At 44.7% G+C, this 15,246-nt stretch overlaps 1 protein-coding gene across 2 annotated transcripts in view; it reads right to left on the reverse strand.

The window, feature by feature from the left end:
• Positions 1-15,246, reverse strand: part of Scrn1 (secernin 1) — a 62,085-nt gene that overhangs the window by 43,701 nt on the left and 3,138 nt on the right. For both annotated transcript variants that reach the window (XM_050155563.1, XM_050155564.1), the window contains exon 2: positions 1,048-1,207. In XM_050155563.1, coding sequence (XP_050011520.1) covers positions 1,048-1,206 — 159 coding nt within the window. In that variant the 5' untranslated portion in view covers position 1,207. The remainder of the gene's footprint in view (positions 1-1,047; positions 1,208-15,246) is intronic.

Below are 15,246 nucleotides of genomic sequence, written 5' to 3' on the forward strand. Positions count from 1 at the left end.
CAGCTTGCTGCACCAGCTGCCATGCTGCCTGCTGCAGGCTTTCCCACAGTAAGGGTGATGAACTCTTACCCCTCTGGAATCATAAACCCTACCTGATTGTGGTGTTTTTATCACAGCAATAGAGAAATAACAAATACTCCACGATACAAATTTTGTTCTGGGGAAGAAAAGCAAAGTAGAGAAAAAAGTAGACCCACTATAGTGGTGTTCACATGTAACCCTAGTACTCAGAGGTCGAGATGAGGCAACTGTGAGTTCAAGGCCAGTGTAGCTATGCAGCAAGGCTCTGCCTTAGCAAAGGGAAAGTAAAGAAAAGAGAGAGAAGCGGGGAGAGGGGCTCTGCACAGAAAGGAATGGGGATGCATACTCCTTGTGTGTGATTTATTACACACATGATGACAACTTAAAGAGTTCATCTTGACTGACAGATCCCAAGGAATATATGTCTATAATGGCAGGGGACATAGGGCAGCAGATGGCTAGAACAGGAAGCTCAGAGACCACACCTCAGTCTCACACAGGAAGCAAGAGGAGTGAACTAGAAGTAAGGTGAGGCTAGAAACACTAAAAGCCTGCCCCCAGGGACAGACGTCCTTCATCAAGGCTGCTCCCTGTAAAGGTTCCACAACCTGCCAAAGCAGTATTGCCAACTGGTGATAAATGAACAGACAGCCACTTAAGCCACTGCAGAAGGCTAAACAAATCAAAAGAACAAAAACACTCCCAAAATGAGGTTACCTATAAAGAAAAGGAAGCCAAGTAAGGAGGCAAGCTAGACTTCAATGAATCTATTTTTAATCTCACAGATTTGTCTTTGGAATTATATATTTTCCTCAACCATAAAACAAGGACCGGAGTGGATACAGAATTCTCCATTGTGCCCTTGTTGTTCAGGCTACAAGCCCATCGCATGACAAACAGAATTAGTAAAAATAACATGACCATCTGGAAGGTAAGCAGGCCTCCTGGGAAGAAGCTAGGCAGTTAGAAGCAAGCCCTAAGAAGACGACATCCAGAGAAGCAGAGGGGCCACACCTTACCACTTACCTCAACTTTGCTCTCCGCTTCATGATCGACAGCCGGGAAATACACAACCTCCTGCACTTCATCTCTAGGCCGTGCTGAATTTTTCCCAAACACCACCAAGCCATCCTTGGCTCGAGGTGGCAACGCCACAAAGCAGTAACTTGGTGGAGCGCCAGACATCCTGCAATGAGAAGAGCAAGGAGGAATATGGCAGCAGGCTGAACAGGGGACACTCCAACTGCCTGTGCTTGTCTTGCACATCAGCAGCTACTGCAGGCTAACCAATGATCTGCTTGCAGCTAACTCAGACCAGCATCCCGGCTGGCGTTATTCTGGGGACTCTGAAGAAGAACTGCATAGTTGCAGAGACCACACATGCTTAGTCCTTCATGGGGCTAAGTAAACTCGAGTTGGCAACAGGCCATAGTGGCAGCCAAAAAAAGAGCAGTCATTTAGGAGAAAGAAAAAGAGGTTATTGTTCCCAGCATCATACATGCACACGCACGTGCGCGTGCACACACAGAGAGCAATCTGTCATATGAATAAATGATAGGCAGTTGTCCTTTGTTATTCACAGGAGGTTGATGCCAGGACCCTGCGGAGATACCCAGGTTTCTCATTTAAAAGGATGCGGTACTTGCGTATAACCTATACATATTTCCTGCAGACTTAAATCATCTCTAGATTGTTTAGAATGCCTAACACAATGTAAATGCTACATAAATAATTCATATACTAATAATTCATATACTATATTGCTTGAGGGAATAATAAGATGAAACTGCCTGTGCATGTTTAGTTCGGAGGCAATTCCCCCATGCTGTATTTCTGACCCTCAGTTGTCTGAACCCACACGTACGGAACTGGCAATGACGCAGTGAGCCAGCTCTCCCTTGGAGAAGCGCCTTGGACCAGAGATGCTTGGTGGCCACCCCTTGACAGATTTGGGCATTATAAGAAAAACGATTTGATAGGAAAGATTCGATCACTCTTTTGAATAATTTTTACTCTGCCTCAATGGCATAATATACAAATACTTTGGGTTTTTCTTTAGCCTTCTATTGGCTCCTGAGCTAACGTGATTTTTTCCCCTGGGTGGGGGTGTCACCCTTGCACCAATAACTTCACCAGCTAAGTCTAGCTCAGTTCTCAACTCGAGTTTCCAACCCTTCTCCACCCAGCTTCTCTCTGAGGTCCAAGGCTGATCTTTCTCAAACTGGGTGCCTTCTCCCAGATCTTGGGGCCAGCTCCACATCCATCCCATCAGGGCACCATCAGAAGCCATCCTTACCATCTGTTTCAGCATTTCCTACAACCCTCTGGGAATTAGCCATTCCCTTTCCCAGAGCTGCCACCACCCCGTGCCATCATCTCTAGCCAGGATCACATGGGGGGCCCTCGGGAATTTCTGGAAACATTCTCCACACTGCTGCCAAAGCAGCTTTGAAAAGAAGAACGCATTCAATCATAATCTCTGCTTTAAATACCGTAAAGTCGATGACAGCTCCTAACGGCCTGGTGAAGAAGCTCTGATCAGCCTGTACCCCCCCCACCCCCCACCCCCGCCCATCCTCAGCAGCACTCAGGCCTCTTTCCAGGTCTCCCACATCCCAGGGCCTTTGCTCTGCTCCCACCTCCGCCCCTGTTCATTCCATGCTCCCTACTTAGCTGGGTAATTCTCACAGCTGCCATCCAAGGTCAAACACCACTCTAACTCACGTGATCATGTTATACCTCTCATGAAAGCCCTTTGTTTACTTTTGAAGTAACGACCAATACCGCGGTAAACCATCTCATCAACAATTGATAGTCTCTCCCTCCAAAGACCACACACAAGGAAAGTGAGGCTTAAGTTTGTTAACACAGTGCTGCAAACCCAGGTCCACACAATGTCTTGTGAGGAGTAGGCTTTCAACAATCAAGTGTTCCTTTCCTAGTTTTCTAGCATTCTGCAAACTAAAGCTTCTGTCTACAAGTGTCTGCTTTGCCATAAAGCCTTTGCGCCTAACAAGCCCTTCCTTCCCCTTAGTCTTTTCGCATATCGGGACCTGACTCAAAGCTGCTCTCTTTCCGAGAGAGTTCTAGAAAGGGCTCGGCCAGTTATTCAGCATCCCTGAGCACTAATACATTCAGTTTTTTTCTAGAATAACACGCATTTGTTAGTTGTGATATATTTATTCATCTGCTTCAGAAAAAAAAAAGCCCCCAAGGGCAGGGCAGGACGCAAGCCACCCGATTACAGGGCCCTTCTCCAAGTCCAGCATTAAAAACGCTCGCTGAGCCCACTTTCCGTCTGTGCCATCAGTTGCCCAGCTAAACACATCTTATTTTGCGGGTCCAGAATCCAACAGAAGTAAAGCCACAGCCTCTCAAAAGCTCTAGATAGCAGTTCTCAACCTGTGGGTCGTGACCTTTTGGGGCCAAATGGCTCTTTCGCAGGGATTACCTTTGACCATTGAAAACCACAGATATTTGCATTACTGTCCCCGTAACAGTAGCAGAATTACAGTTATACTGTAGCAGCAAAAATAACTTTGTGTTTGGGGTCACCACAACGTGACAAAGTGTACTAAAGGGTCGCATCATTAGGACGGGTGACAAGCACTGCTCCAGACTGGGACTCAAAGCTCAGCTCTGCCAGCTGCCAGCTGTGTGACCATGGGCAGACCGCTCTACCTCTCTGAGCCTTGACTCCTCCTCTGCAAATGTTTTGTCTCACCTCACATGCTTCTTCCTATGAATGTCAATTTACATGAGCCGGAAGACATAACTGTAAATATTAAAGGCTGTGTATGTAGAAGATACCATGGGGACTAGCTTTCCACTCCAACTCCCCCTCCCCAGCAAGCCAGTTCAAACCAGCTAGCTTCACTCACACCTACAGTAGCTATCAAGGCTCAGAGTCAGGCATGTTTAGAAACTGCTAGGTCTATGCCCAGGCTAAGCCAAGTACAGGTCTTTCAGATATAAGAGCTACTTGCAGAATACACAAAACCCAATGGGTTTTAATCCATCACCTAGTCTCATGCTTGCTCAGCAAGTCAGCTGGGCCACTGGGTCAGGTGACTGTGAAGAGGACACAGACAACAGAGGCTGAGGGAGGCTGGGATCAGGTAGGCTGGCTTTTTCATTAGGTTTTGTGGATAACCAGGAAATCAATCAACCAATCTCTCTCCAACCCCTCTCCGTGTGTGTGTGTGTGTGTGTGTGTGTGTGTGTGTGTGTGTGTGTGTGTGGTGTGTAGCTAAAACAAACAGAAAACTACCTCACAACCATTAGTTGAGCTACCTGTCAACTTAATTTGCCTGAGTCCCATCAACTATCCTCAGAGATGACTCAGCAGGCCTCCTGGACCAGCGGATGACAGAAATGTCATGTCTCCTCACTGCAGCATGGTGACCACTAGCTTTATGCAGCTGCTGGAGTACATCCAGTTTGGCTACAGAACTGAACAGTCAGCTTTATAAAAAAATAATGCATAGCAATTTACATTTCGGCTGCCATATGTGACATCTAAGAACTCTGCTAGATGGATCGGCCAAACTATTTCCAAAAGAAACCCAGAAATGATGATTTCCACCTCAAGGCTTCTGGCAATCCCTAAGTACTACAGAAATACTCCTATTTAGCCCAGTGACTAAATATGCAATCAACCACCAAAACGGAATTACCACCAGTTGTAGAGCATGGTAGCAAGCTGACCCCTTTAATCCTGGCATTCCAAAAAAAGAGGAACTCTGTGAAGACCAGCGTGGTCTACTTAACAAATTCCAGGCCAGCCCGGACTACAAAACAAACAACAACAATGACAGAAACCCCTGAACTTAGCAAAGAAGAATGGGACGCTCTGGAGGCTGGAGGAAACCTCAGGAAGCAGCCACTGACCTGGTTCCAGCGACTCTGGAGAAGGCTGACCATCTAGCCGGAGAGTCTCTTTATCTAGATGTGCATTTCACGGTGCTAAGGCAGAATCCACCAGGAAGACGACCTCATTTAACCTGCAATACTTTGTGTACTTCCTCTCTTTGGTTTATAAGTGATTTCTGATGCCTTCATTTCTTTCCTTCAAACTTCCACCCATTTTTCTTAAGCAGGCATAGACTTCCTAGCCCACGGAAGAGTGCTAAGTGTGCAGGAAAAAGTCCCTGAGGTCTCGGAACCTTACACAAAGAACCACAGTAAGTGAGCAAAGCCAGGAACAGGAGAGGTGATCCTCCCAGGAGGAGCACACCAATTGGTTATCCAGTGCCAAACGGTCAGCCCTGAAAACATCCATACAAGTAACATTATATGAACTCAACAGGTCATATTTAGGAATATATATGTATATACAAATACATATATGCATGCAGTAATGATTAGTGGAAACAGAGGTCATGTATTTGAAGGAGAGTGGGGGAAACTATATGGGAGGTAGGGAGGGGTAAGGGGGAAATATTGTAATTATATTATAATCTTTTCTGAAAGCTGTGTGTGAGAGGGGTAGGAGGAGACTCACTGATGGTAAGAGTGGCATCCCTGTGCCACCAAGCCAGCACTTCCCAAACCCTATGCTGTGGTCCTCTTGCAGGTTACAGAATGGAATATGTGGATCTCACGCAGCAAGGGTCAGTAAGATCATAGGCAGTTTAGAGTATATATCTGAGCAGACACATGTGTAGATACTGGATTGACGTGGCATTCCACGTTCACTGTGGGTCTCAAGGAAAAAAAAGCCTTAAAAGCAGCTGGCTGAGGGGTAGGCCTACTGAATATGGCTGCTTTGTGGCAAAAGCTAATTGGGATTCTTGCCAGGTTAGCAATTCAGTGTTAATTAATGAAACACTCCAATTTAACTCCCATCAATGGCGGTGCTAGCAGGCCTCTCCCACGTCCACGTTGGGAACATTTCAAAGTGCATTTGCGCTCTCTAGGTTCTCTAAGCAAATTCTTTAATTAGTCACTTAATGGTCATGCCCTGGAGGAGAGGGGACATTAAAAGATAGGAAGCTGGGATAAGTAGCCCATTCAGAAATATACAAATGCCTTGTGGCAGGTACAGAAACGAAGTCTGATTATTTCTTAGCTGTCACAGTGTGAAAAAAAATATCTGGTATGTTCCCCCACCACACACACACACCCCATCAGTTATCAATATAAGCCAGCAGCTTTCCACTCAATTAGCTCTTTCTGAGCAGTTGGAAGTCTCTTTCTTGGCCACCAGTAGTAGCTAGCCAGTTGTGGCTAATGGGTGCTTGAAATATGCTGAGTGAAACTAAGAGAGTAGATTGTTAAATTAATTTAATGCTCAGTGGTGGTGGCACATGCCTTTAATCCCAGCACTCAGGAGACAGAGGCAAGCAAATCTCTGAGTTCAAGGCCAGCTTGGTCTATAGAGTGAGTTCTGGGACAGTCAGGGATACACAGAGAAATCCTGTCTCAAAAAAAAAAAAAAAACCAGCAAAAACAAAAAAAGAGAAAATAAGAAAAAGAAAAACAAAAACCCAAACACACACACACACACACATTAAAATTCAGCAGCCAACAGTATGCTAATGAATAAGCGAATTAGAAAAACACAAATACACGTGAGTATCCATCCCTTTGAGCAATGTTTCAGACTTCTGATTATTTTCAGATTACCAAACATGAACATATGATGAACTTAATACTATGGGTAAGGACCCAAACTCAAAACACAAAACATGTGACATTTCCTATACACTTTATACACACAGCCTGACTGTCTTATGGACCCATGAGGTCGGATGTGGGATTTTCTGTTCTTGGAGTCGTATCGGACATGAGAAGTTGTACTCTTGGCTACATTAGCCGCTTTCCTCACCATGGGACTACAGCCCTGACAAGAAGCAACTTAAGAGCAAGGGGTTTATTTGGGCTCATAGTTCAAGGGTGATACAGTTCACCACGGAGGAAAAGGCATGCTGATAGAACACAAGGCGGCTGGTCACCCTAGACTCTCAGTCAGGGATCCGAGGAGACAGGAAGTATATAAGTATAGCCTGCTTCAGGACACTCACTTCCCAGGCCCATCCTTGAGCTGCAGACCAAGTGTGCAAACATGTGAATGGAGTTGAGATATTTCATATTCAAACCACACTATCAGATACGGCGTGCCCAACCTGTACTTACAGGATCTCAGTTTCATCAAGGAACTAGAATAGCCAGACACCCAGAAACAGAAAACAGAACGGGGATTGCAGGGTTTGAGCGAAGGAGGGAACAAATGCATTTACATCTGCAAGATGGACAAAGTCCAGGACAGCAGGTACCCAACAGAGTGGATGTACTTAACACTGCCTATCTATGCCATTAGAAGTGACATTGATGATCCGTGTATGCATATTTACCACAGTCAAAGCTTTAAAGAAAAATATCTGCATGCGGTGTTCTCTATCCCCAAGACAGCTTCAGATCGGTTGCCATTGCTAAGCAGAGACTCCCTAGGCACAGGCCTTACTACTCCCCCACACCCATGGGACCGCCTCAGGATTCATGACTTCCTCTTGGGGATAAGACTCGCCTAGAATGCATTCAGTATTGCTGCCTCTACCAGCACTCACCCTGTGCCTGGTGGCAGTCAGCTGGCCTGCAGGCTTGGGGGACTGGGTTTGTGCTCCTGTAACTAGGGAACGGTTGCAGAATGTCTAGACAAGGAGGGAGGAAGCTGCATGGGAGAAAGGGGCTTTGTCTTTGAGTTCAGGGAGGAATTACTGAAAACATGAATGCCCCAAGCCTGGCCAGGGGGTTCTTTGTATGGCTGCCAAACTGCCCTGGGCCCTTTATCCCCACAAAGCTAGACTGACCCTCATCAGTCACCCCGGCCAATAAAGACAAAGCCTTGAGTCACTGGAGAGGAAGAAAATAACTCTCTATATGAGCTATAGCTTGTTAGCTAGCATGCAAATATCTGTGAAAACTGCCTTTCCTTATAGCAGGGATGAAAGCCAATGGCCAGCATGTCTTCTCTACCCCACCATCCAAGGAACTTGGAAATCAAAGTCTGTGCAATAGTTCTTCCAGAGAAGCAGACAAAGGATTTTGTTATTGATGGACAAATTCATCTTTAAAACTATTGATTTTCCTGCTGAATTGAAAATGAGACAAGTGATACTTATAAACTGGGTCTTCCGTTACAGCTTTGTTATTGAAATAAGAAGGAATAATGAAATGACTGGGGAAGGAGTTACCTAAAGATTAGGGTGTGAGACTCAGCAAGCTCTGCCTAAGAGAAGACAGATTTTACACGTTCCTTTGGAGTTCAGGAGGCTAGAGCATAAAGCGCCACAGCCAGGGGGTCCCTGACCCTGGTAGCCATGGCTTTGATTGAGAGATTACCAAAGAAGACGTGTTAACTAAGTGTGTAGCCAGCTCTGCATCACTGGCGGAAAAGAAACAACTACAATCGCCTTACAGCAGAGGAGCTATTCTGGCTTACTGTCTTCCAGTTTGGGAGGCTCTAGTTTATGATCTAAAGACCCCACTACTTCTGAGCCCATGGTTGGGCATGTCAGGCGGTGTTGCTCACTTCCTGACTGGAAATGAAAAAGACAGAGAGAAAGAGGCTGAGCCTGCTGCTGCATGAAGGTCATCCCCTTAAACCCCCCCCCCAGTGACCCATGACTTCATGCTAAGCCCACACTTAAACATGCCACCATCGTTCAGTAATGCCACAGGTTGGGAACCAAGTCTGCATTTAACAAGGGGGTTCGGGGCTCACACCAGACACTAACTAAACAGTATAACAGCAGGTTATAAGTCCACGTCACCTCAAATCTTAATTTGTCCCTTCTCTAGGAGGTAATGAGGGGTCACAAACTCTTCCCAACTTGCGCAAGAGCTAGAGAGTACTTGCTAGAGCTTAAGCAGGACCTCTGAGAACATCTGCCTCTGCCAGCTAACTGCTGGGTCTCCGGTCCACGTGCTTTCCTGCAGGGTGATGTGGGCCTGTGGGCTGTCTGGCTTGAGTGAGCACTGCCCTTTAGAATTCTGAATCTGCAGCTAACATTTGAAGACAGGCATTCTGATGTTTGGCCTCTTCTGACAACTCAAAGGTCTGGCTCCACTGGATGGAACTGGGTGGGAGAGACAGGCTGGGGTTCTCCGAACTCTCTTCCTCCATCCCTCCATCCGCAATCCAGATCTACTGGATCTGGCTTGTGTAACTGTATTCCTTTCTAAGGTCTGCCTACCCCTGAAGTCGCATGTGCACTAGGGCATGAGACAGACATGCTATAGAGATACAGAGGTCCTGTTTCCTATCCTGACCCCAGTGTCATTTGGAAACGGAGACAGTTGCACAGCACAGCACACAGGTTTATAAGAGAGGTCGTGGAACGTACCTAGCGCTGCGACTGCATATTGTGGGCACTCAATCAATGCTTACTTTTTATCGCCCATGATTCACTGGTGATGCACTAATCCTATGGCATCCTTCTCACCAGTGGCTGGCACCTAGATCATCAGATACACTCCTATTCCAAAGTGAAACTGAAGCACACTGACTACTGACAAGAGATAAAAGTACATCATAGGATGCCATCAGAAAAATTAGCATTCTAGAAAACTTACAGAACAAAGCTGGCTTCTTTAACAGCAACAATAAACAAAAAAAAACTACAACAAGATGCCAAAAAGCAAACAAATAAGCAAACAAAAACTCCACAGATGGAGGGACAAAATTCCTTAAGATACACACCTAGCAATTTCAGTGAGCATCACTTACTTGGATCCTAATTTAAAAAAAAAATCATACAAAAATCTTCTAAGGCAATTGAGCTAACATGAACAATGAGTAGATACTTGACGGTATCAAAGAATGATTGTTAATGTCCTATCACGATACTGTGATGATCTCCATTTAAAAACAACTGAATTTTAAAAGCCCATGTCTTATGTATGTGTAATGGCCAACACCAGTAGCTGCAGTTCCTAAGCACACTGATCTCAGTGAATCATTTGAGCCTGGGAATCTGAGATCATGCTGGACCATATAGTAAGACTCTGAGAAAGAGAAAAGACTTAAAAAATACTCATCTAAAAAAGCACGTGTTTTATAGAAGCACATACTATGTAAATGTTATAGAGCAAATAATTCAGAAGGCAGAGATAGCACTCAGAGGAAACAAGATGACTGACATAAAAGCTGAGCGAGGTGATGGGCAGGAACATGAGGTCTGTTCTAGTGCCCCCTTTTCATTTGTAGGTGGCTGAATTGTTCTATAATTATCAACCTTTCAAAAGTAAGGCTGGCTGGTGGTGCACGTCTATAATCCCAGCACTCGGGAGGCTGAGACAGGAAGATCCCAGGTTGGTGTTACAAAGTGAGACCCTGTCTCCATAGTCCAAAATATAAAACTATAAAACCAAAGCACATGTTTAGAATTCTTACAAGGTTAGGGGCTGATCCACTGGAAGGGCAGCTTGCCTACAGGGCCTACTTACAACTTGTGTGGTGTCTCAGATACCTTCTTGAAGAAGGAATGTTGTAACAGGAAGGACAGAGCTAGCTAGGAATATGCTAGGGTCATTGGTCCAACAGTGTTGTGATTAATACAGTTTCTGTGTGGTTTTTCTGGTCTGGGCAGACGGGAAATGAACTAGCTGTCTCATTCTACACGTATCAGGAAAAGCTACTGAAATAAAGAGTTAATAAAAATATGAATGGGACATCCTTTGAATCATTGTTATTTAAGAAGATGCTGGAAAAATCATAAGGGGATGGAAGGGAAGTGGGCAGAGCAGTGTGAAGCGGTGCACAGTCCACAGAGCTATTGACAGCAAGCTACGCATATTTTCTCCAAGCATTTCCAATGTTTCCGCATGACAATGAAAACCTGTAACTACAAAAGTTTCCAATGGAACAGTTGCAACAAAAGAATTTGTCACTTTTCTGCAGCTGACAACGGTGGCCCTTTGACAGGGTAGAGACTCTGATGGCGACTGGTGAGCAGTGAAGAGCACCGGCTGCTCTTCCAGACGACTCAGGTTCAGTTCCCAGCACCCACACAGAGGCACACAGCTGTCTGCAATGCCAGCTCCAGGGAATCCAATGCCCTCTTCTGGTCCCCGATGGCACTGCATGCAGTCTGCGCACACACTTACATGCAAGCAAATACTCGTACATAAAACAAAAATAAAATAATTATTTTTAAAGGATTCTGCAGTGAAGAGGAATATAACATTTTCTTTATCTAATTCAGGAAAAAGTGGACAAATGATTTCAGTGGGACCTAGGCCAGGGAGATGTGATAATATGGTCAAGCCAAGTTCATTGTAAGGAAGATGTTCTCTTATACGTGGCAGGCTGAAAAGTAATTTCCTGTCTTTCAAATGGGATGGGGAAGGGGAAGAAGAGGGAAAGAATAAAAGACATTAATGACATGGGTTATAAATACGGTGTCAGAATAATTACTTTTATAGTTACATAAAGGCTGCTTCAAAAAGTCAGACAGACCCACATTCTGGATTCTGTTCTTGAATATATTAGGATTTTGTTCTTGAATATATTAAGTCCTTCATATGATGTCACCCATGTACAGTTATATGCAGATCATTTGGAATAAAAGTCCATTAAGAAAAAGACTACTGGGCCAGGCATGGTGGTGCACACCTTTAATCCCAGCACTCAGGAGGCAGAGGCAGGCAGATTTCTGAGTTTGCGGCTAGCGTGGTCTACAGAGCAAATTCCAGGACAGCCAGAGAAACCTGGAACTCAGAGAAATCCTGTCTTAAAATAAAAAAAGAAAGAAAAAGAAAATAAAAAAAGAAAAACTGACTACCCTAAGAACAGAGTCCTAGAGTTAAAAGAGGAAAAGTGTGCTCGGGAGAACAGAGGTCTGTGCTCACCAACTAGAGTGTGCTCCGTGAGAAACCCTGCAAGCAACCATGAAAGCCACCTGCAGGGCCCTTTCATCCCCTTCTGATCTCATTTCCAACACTGCTGTCACTGTGTCCACTCATTTGGCAGGGAGCTTAGAATCCTGACCTCCCATCCCACCATCTGTCTTCCTCTCCATCGAAACAATGTGCTGTCTATTCAAATCTTTTGCCATTAGTGTGATTTGAAACTTACCTGTAACTCTGTAGACTGGGGTTTTAAAAACAATCCTCCCATTGTCCTGAAAATGGAAGCTTAGAATTTGTCTCTCACTGTAAAACAAATGGCTTAACTTCCACTTTCTACAGGAGAAATAATGTGCATTGCTGTATAAATAAGCACAAATCTTGCTGGTGTGAAATGAGATCATTTTACAACCAACAAAATGAAATTCAAAACTTCTTGTAAATATTCATTAGTGCTGGGGTTGTTTACTGGGTTTTACCACTAGCAATTCCTTTTTCAATTTTATTTTCAAAAAGTAACCTATACATTGCATGTGTATATATTAGTATTAAATTCACACAAATACACATGTGTATACATATATATAAACAAACATATAAATATATGAGAGCAGATATATACCCATATACAGAAAGGGACCTGAAAGGATTAGAATATAGCTCAGAGTTGAGCAAAATGGTATAATATAGAAACAGAAACTTTAAATTTCAGTTTATCTGGTTATGTAGCCTTAACCTTTTTTTTTAATAGTGAGGTCATATTTCATTATTGACACTTCAACTTTTTAAAAGATCTGATACTTCAGTGAGCAAGAAGGACATTTTTAAGATCTTCCATTAAATGTTTCAGGTCACTAGGTCACTACTGAATACAATCAAAAAAAAAAAAAAACACAAGAGCCTCAAGAACATATGCGGCTCTTGATCGCTACATTTTAATTCGGAATTTTCAGCCAGATGAATTGCCAGCATGTACTTTGAGCATATAGCCTCTCATAGGCCTATGTTCAGCTCAGGGGAAATGAAGCTGAGGTCTTCTCAAGGTCTCAGGAAGAAGTGAGTACCTGTGTGACCAGAGAGGAGGGTGTACCTGTGTGACCAGAGAGGAGGGTGTGCCTGTGTGACCAGAGAGGAGTGTAGCAACCTGATTTCAACAATGATCAAATCCCTGGAGAGCTTTCCCGACACCTAGTTCATATAGGGGAGTAGAACAGAGAGTCCCAGGTTAAGCACACAATCAGTCAGAACAGAGGAACTACCTCAAACTCCTTCTCCCAGGAGGGGCTTAACTATTACCTTGTCATCCTGACTAGAAGACTAAAAACCCCAACAGCCTGAGTGATGCAGGGGGATGACGCTAGGGAGCGGAGACGGCAGATATGATTAGCACATACCTGTGGCTTCTTACCTTCTTGGTCCTCAGGAATCTCACCTGCTATAAAGGGAATGCGAGCATGTGGCCTTGGTGATGCCACCAACAGGAACTTCATAAACATGCCTAAGAGCCACCAAGAGGAAAGCTCCATAGTAGGCTCAGATGGAGGATAGGCATGGGCGTGAAAGAGGAAGAGGTGTACAGGACGAAAGACAGCCCAGCACTTGGAGACAGGCATGTGCTGTGGCTGATCGACCTCAGAGATGAACAAAACTGTAAGATCTTATGTGGACAGAGGAAAAGACCTAAAGGGCAGGGACCGTTCCAGTTCTTTGCTGTAAGCATCCAGTGTTACTCAGAGCTGTTACTCCTCCCTAAATGAATCTGAGGATTCAACATGGCAGCAATCAACACATAAATAGGGCTCTAAGAGAAAGTGTGTCCAAGAGGATCCTGAAGGCTCAGTAGTGGAGTACCTGCTCAGAACCTTGTTTCAGTTCTCAGTGCACCCCCAAATCTACAAAAGAAAGGGGAGACTGGTGTAGAAGTCTCAAAAGTGAAAACTAATGAAGCAGATCTAGCCCTTCATGATATTAAAACATATTCCAAAGTTTTGGGATTAAGATGGCTTGACACTGGCACAGACGAGAACAGAAGTGTAGCCTGGAATGTAGCCATCCACAGTGACGAAGTCTGTTGGAAACCAAGGCAAAGCATGTTTCAGATGTTGTACAATGTGGGACATAAGAACAGAAAAGAATCAAGAAGGCACCAGGTACAGAGAAATGGCAAGATGGCAGATTGCAAGAATGCTTAGGCCTTCTGTTCAGTCTGTGTGACAGACAACCGACTTCTACCCAGACAGCCTTGAATGCAGCAAGAACAAGAATGAGACATCCGTGCAGTTAGTAAGAGTGGACCATGTGAAATTGGTACCTTCTCATTTTTTCCCCAAAGGAGACAAAACAAGAAAAGAGTGACTTGTTCAAGGACATACACCTAGTTAGAACAGAACCAGCACTAAGACCCAGGGACCCCAACTTGCAGTCCAGGTCCCTCTCTTCACTGGGCTGCCTTCCATTCATGTAGACCTGTGAACACAGCCATATGGGGATGGGCAGGTTAGACTGAGCACCAGATAGGAGCATTAACAGTCCATCCCTGTGAACCACTGTAACATCTGCCAGCACCCACTCCAGGGGCTCCAAGTGAAGGGTCACAGCACAGTCCCCTTATTCTACTTCCAACGGTCTCCTGGGGTTGGAGCACAGCTCAGGGATAGTTTGGGGTGGGTAGCTGGATTTGTCAACTTGATTGATCACCTGGGGAAAGAGTCTCAGTGAGGAACTGGGTTGGTCTCCTGGCAGATCTGTGGGGGAGTGTCTTATTAAATTAATTGATGTGAGAAGCCCCAGCCCCGTGTGGGTGGCACCATTCTATAGACAAGGGTTCTGGAATTTTCTAAGGGTGACAAAATCAGGCTGAGCACAAGCAATCAAGCAAGTGAGCATATGCATCTATTTCTCTTCACTTTGGAGTGTGGATGGGATATGACCAGTTTTAGGGCTGTGCTGTTTTGACCTCCCCATGCCATTTCTTCCTTAAGTCGCTTTCATCAGGTTATTTTTTTTATCACAACAGAAATGAAACTAACACCAGTAAAACAAAACAAAACAGAGCGAGAGCGAGAGCGAGAGCGAGAGCGAGAGAGAGAGAGAGAGAGAGAGAGAGAGAGAAAGATGAATCTCCTAAGAGGGTTGTTCATGCCCACCACATATTTCCCTCCCATCCAGTGTTGTCAGTCACTCAATCTGTTTGGTCTTCCTGCCTCTTTACACCCACTGTTACAAGTAGTATCAGGAGCCTCTTGGCAATCTCCACTTCCTGATATTGGCCCAGACCAACACTGCCCAGCAAATATAATATAAAACAGATATGAGCCATGTGTACAAGTTTAATACTGTCCAGCAACCACATTTAAAAGGTAACTCAGTATATAT

This window comes from Alexandromys fortis, unplaced genomic scaffold, assembly GCF_014885135.2.
Source record: "Alexandromys fortis isolate MF-2015 unplaced genomic scaffold, M_Fortis_MF-2015_v1.1 scaffold_93, whole genome shotgun sequence".
NCBI lineage: Eukaryota > Metazoa > Chordata > Mammalia > Rodentia > Cricetidae > Alexandromys > Alexandromys fortis.